Source organism: Phalaenopsis equestris, unplaced genomic scaffold (genome assembly GCF_001263595.1).
Source record: "Phalaenopsis equestris unplaced genomic scaffold, ASM126359v1 Scaffold000060, whole genome shotgun sequence".
NCBI lineage: Eukaryota > Viridiplantae > Streptophyta > Magnoliopsida > Asparagales > Orchidaceae > Phalaenopsis > Phalaenopsis equestris.
Window position 1 is genome coordinate 452,169 of NW_018164502.1, and position 5,055 is coordinate 457,223.

General features: G+C 39.7%; 2 protein-coding genes across 2 annotated transcripts in view; one reads left to right on the forward strand and one right to left on the reverse strand.

The window, feature by feature from the left end:
• Window positions 1-216: 216 nt before the first annotated feature.
• LOC110019507 (fasciclin-like arabinogalactan protein 8) lies at window positions 217-1,772 on the forward strand. The gene has a single exon (XM_020717185.1). It carries the CDS (start codon window positions 316-318, stop codon window positions 1,609-1,611), a length of 1,296 nt encoding a protein of 431 aa, XP_020572844.1. The 5' UTR covers window positions 217-315; the 3' UTR covers window positions 1,612-1,772.
• A 1,975-nt stretch (window positions 1,773-3,747) lies between these two features.
• The window catches only part of LOC110019501 (copper chaperone for superoxide dismutase, chloroplastic), a 22,421-nt gene continuing 21,113 nt past the window's right edge, over window positions 3,748-5,055 (reverse strand). The window contains exon 6 of the mRNA XM_020717179.1: window positions 3,748-4,155. Coding sequence (XP_020572838.1) covers window positions 3,919-4,155 — 237 coding nt within the window. The 3' untranslated portion in view covers window positions 3,748-3,918. The remainder of the gene's footprint in view (window positions 4,156-5,055) is intronic.

Consider the following 5,055-nt stretch of genomic DNA (forward strand, 5'->3'; position numbering starts at 1 on the left):
GTTACCCCCTCAATTCAAACAAGTTAACCCAACCAATTGACTTAACCACGCTTAATATAATCCCGGTTAAGCGGCACCGTTAGACCTTCCCTTTATTTTCTCCCGAACCCTACCACCCTCTCCCCCCTTTAACCGCCCTACCCATGACTTAACCACGCTTAATATAATCCCGGTCAAGCGGCAACGTTAGACCCTCCCTTTATTTTCTCCCGAACTCTACCACCCTCTCCCCCCTTTAACCGCCCTACCCATTTCTCTGATATTATCCGGTGCACATTGAGTGAGACACAAAAAAAGGAAGAGGGAGAGATAGCAATGGAGAAGGGCAGAGTACCTTCTCTGCTCCTGCTCATGGCGGTCGCGCTCGCTTCGTGTTTGTCGCCGGCGATCTGTCACAACATAACGGCGATCCTCAACAACTTCCCTGACTACACTGTTCAAAATAACTACATGTCTTCCACGAAGATCGCCGACGAGGTGAACTCCCGTCAGACTCTAACCTGCCTCGTTCTCCCCAATGCGGTCATGTCCGCTCTCGCCGCGAACCACAACCCTCCCTCCCTCAAAAAAGCCCTCCAACTCCTCGTTCTACTTGACTACTTCGACCCCCAAAAGCTCCATGATATCGATGGCGGCACCACCATCACCACCACTCTCTTCCAAACCACCGGCGAAGCCATCGGGGAACAGGGTTTCGTCAACATTACCAATCTCCGCGGCGGTCGCGTCGCATTCGGATCCGCCATCCCAGGATCGAAACTTACCTCCGATTACACCAAATCCGTTCGGCAAATCCCGTACAACATTTCAATTCTCGAGATCTCCGATCCGATCATCTTCCCCGGCTTAATTGACGACGGTGCTGCTTCGGACCGGAATCTGACCGCCATTCTCGAGACGGCTGGTTGCAAGATTTTTGCCTCGCTTATTTCCTCATCAGGCATGATCAAGATCTTCCAGGCCGCAATGGTTACGGGGCTTACGCTTTTCGCCCCGAATGATGAGGCGTTCAAGGCGAAAGGAGTTCCCGATCCGAACTCGCTGAGTAGCGCCGATCTTGTGACATTGCTTCAGTACCATGCCATAGCTTCTTACATTCCGAAGGACTCTCTTAAGACGGCGCATCATCCGATCGCCACTATGGCGTCCGGCGCTGCGGGAAACTACGAGATCACCGTCTCTGTTCAAGGGGACGACGTCACGATTCACACAGGTGTGGATTCTTCCCGCATTGCTCGCACGGTGCTCGACGAAACTCCAGTTTGCGTTCTGACCATGGAAAGCGTCCTCCTGCCTGAGGAGCTCTTCGGGAAGGCGCCGGCGCCGGCGCCGGCAGAAGCTAATGTGACCCCCATTCCCCAGGGTGCAACGCCTGTTTCCGCACCAGCACCGACACCGAAGCTTGCGAAGGTGCCGACTCCGGCGCCGGCATTCATATCGCCACCTGAGTCGCCGGTGACTGCTCCGGCGACTGAGTCACCGGTGACGGCTCCGGCTTCTGAATCGCCGGACGAAGCGGCGGATAAGGAGGACGACAAATCGTTGGCACTAGTGGTGAAGGTGAGTTCTTCATTTGTGGGGCTGGCGGCGGCTGTCGCAGTGTTATGGTGAGCTTTAGCAAGGGCATATTTTTATATTTTTAATAGCCACGAAGGATTTGGATTTGGAATTGGTTTTGTTTTTTTTCTCTTTTTTACATGTTTGGCCTTTTAGCATATGATCTGTTTTACATGACGAGTTGATTTCCATCTGTTTGTTGAAATTGAAATCTGTTTTCTTTGTTTTCGTTGTTTCAGTTTCGTACCAGTTATGACCTGTACTAAATTCTTATGTATTTACACAATTACCCCATAATTATCATTTATTTATATATCTAACATATATACATCACAATAGACCTATTTTAAATGTTCAAATCCATATGCTTTTCATTTAGAAAACAGACAGTCCGGATTCTGTAGAGAAGGACGACGGCAAGACGATAAACATTACCCAATTTTATCTAAGCCAACATTTAATATTTGCATGTTTATTTCTCCAAAGCACACCAGTACCCAATTTTTTGTAGTCTGCGACATACATGAAATTTATATATATTAATATTTATAAGAGAGAAGTTCAGTTGACTATTTTTTGATTCAAAATCCTGCATTAAACCAACTCAATTAAGCATGCCCGATAAATGAGAAATTATTGCGTACGGACATCACATGCATCTCTGCATGCGGTGTCTGATCGTGATCGTGATCGTGACCGTAGATCACGCGTGACCGTAGATCACGCAGGATTATTTCTGTTTTTTTTAACAAAAAAAAATTAGGTGAGGCCCATCGAAATACATCCAGACCGTAGATTAGGTGATTTACAGTCTGGATCGGACACCGCATGCAAGCTGATTTCGGGCAGGAATTCAAACCCAAAATTGGATTTCTATGGTGGAATTAGGAGAGGGAAATAGATTGCAATGTACTGAGCCCGTTTCCCGATGAAGAAGGCAGAGGATTTTTTTTTTTCTCTGGCATTCAAGTCTTTAAAGGAGAAGAGAAGCGATGCGTTCATATTTCCACGTGCAAGAAGCTTTATTATTTTAAAATGATACATTTATAATTTAGCCCTTTTTTTGTTTGTTTACAATCAAATCTACAAAAAAACAATTGGAATATTCACATATATACCTCTCAATTCCTTGTATTTACATATTGAACACTTCAAACTTGATTTTTACATGATGTGCATTAAAAAAAAAAAAGGCGTCTTTCACTTTCTAAAAATTAAAAGTGTCATTTTTATGTGATATGAAACATTTGGATGATATAAATGTAAAAAAATTTAAAAAACCGGCTATTAGATATATAAATACATATGAAATGGATGGTATATATGTAAATGCCCCCAAAACATTTTAGGAAAAAGAAAACTGATATTTACATTTTTAAATAAGTAAAAAGAAACATTTTATATTTATCGGTTGAGAGTGCAGGCTTTCAACAAAAACGTACTGGAATCGAGGCTTTTTATAAGTTTGGCATGTGGATTTGCGATTCAATTTCCTCAAAAGATTCGATGATTAACTTTCAAAATATCTTCTTTTTTTCACAAAAACCATCGTTTTCATGTAGCCAAGGGTGCCTCACAGAGATCGATCTTTGTTAGGGAGAAACATATTACATCCGGATTAGGTGCGGATGGTTTTATTGGAGTGATAATATTGTGATGTTATTTTAGTAATATAACACTACAATACTATCAATAACACTTAAATACTAATATTCGCACATGAAAGTACATCAGGACTTCTAATGTAATATTTTCTCGTGTTTGGGGGGCGCCACACCGCGCTGCACCACAAAGTAGTTTCATGTGTTTGGCAAAACTACATTTTGCTTGTTTTTTTAAAAAACTACGGTGGAAAGCTATATTTTGCGACCTAACTTGGCTAAGTGTGGTGACTATTTGTCATTTTAAGAATAAAATAAATTTATAATAGCCATAATTTTATTAACATCAATTTCTTTTGATAATTATACAAGAATTTCTTTTGTAGCAACTTCACGGCTATTTCTTCAAACAGAAGCAGCAGCTTCACTCAGCTTTTGCTCTCTTAAAAATCCTAATATAAATTTCAATTTAATAGCTAGATATGTTAAAAAGAAAGATTCTCACTTCATGAATATACTTTGATATGATTGAGACGCAAATGATTAACAAGAAAATTATACAGATTTAGATGTCAGATGAATAAATATAATACGAATCAACACAATTTAAAGAAACAAATCATGCAATTGTAGCAAATGAAACATAAAACATTAAACACGAAAATTTGTATGCACAATTTAGTTATATTTCTAAGTTTATTATTATTGGAGTAGAAGGGTAGGAGAGTAGAAAGAAACATACCAGTTTGAAGAAAGAAAACTAAGTGGACTCCCATATGGTGACGCCATCGCAGGTGCAGATCTTCTTGTAATTCTGACCTACTCCCGCGCTTCTTGCAATGACTGCGGCTGCAATGCCGGAGTCTGATTTGTCTTCCTTCTCATAGACTGCGATCGAGCGGCCTATGAGAGCAGAGACTATGAGCTGCTTTTTGGAACCCGAGAAGTGAGCGTCCCCATTCTCTGCGACCTCCAGTGTTCCCAGGTCACCCAGGGGCTGCAAATCAGGCACAGTTCAATTCTCAAGTTTTGTACTACCAACAAAACATGATGTGCAGATTTACTCGACCATAATGTCAAAATAGTGGCCTGACTGATTACATGAGGTTATTGTAGTCCCAGAGTCTATAAAAATATCAAATAAGTTCCTAAACTCTTTCAATTGAGGCTGAAATAGTCTTTATTGACGCAATTTCAACCCGTATTAAAAGAGTCTATGAACTGTATCGATACTTTTATAAACTCTTTTGTGAACAAAATGACCTTTTACAAAGAGTCGGAGAACTATTTTGACACTTTTCACTACGAATATTTAAAGGTTATTTCATTACGGATGGGATGGAGAGTTTGATTATGTTTTGGCTATCCCGGGCTTTTCTTTAAAAAGAGGGATGTCAATTTTATGTTCTATTAGAGGAATTAGGGTTATAATTTTTCACCATCAAATCAGAGTAATACAATGTAGTTATCAATTGAGTGAACTTGAAAAATGTTCTATAACTTTTTTTTATTTTTTGTATACTTTTTTTTTTTATTTTTATTTTTTTTTTTGGGCACTATAATTGAATTAGATTGTGCCTTTTTTATTTATTTTTTGTATACTTTTTTTTATTTTTTTATTTTTTTTGGGCACTATAATTGAATTAGATTGTGCCTATTTTCCAATAACAATCACTAAACACTATTTGCCAATAACAATCACTAAACAATAAATCAAAAATAAAATCTGCTGCAGTCAGATTCATCTGAAATGTCTGAGTTGTGACTAAACTATTCCGAGTAATAATAAGGCCAGATTAGAGAAAATTTTCCACATAACTGCTACGAATGGGAAATTACAAAGGATATGTACAGCAGCAGTTTCAATTTCCAGAAAAGAATCATGAAGTTTAATAGA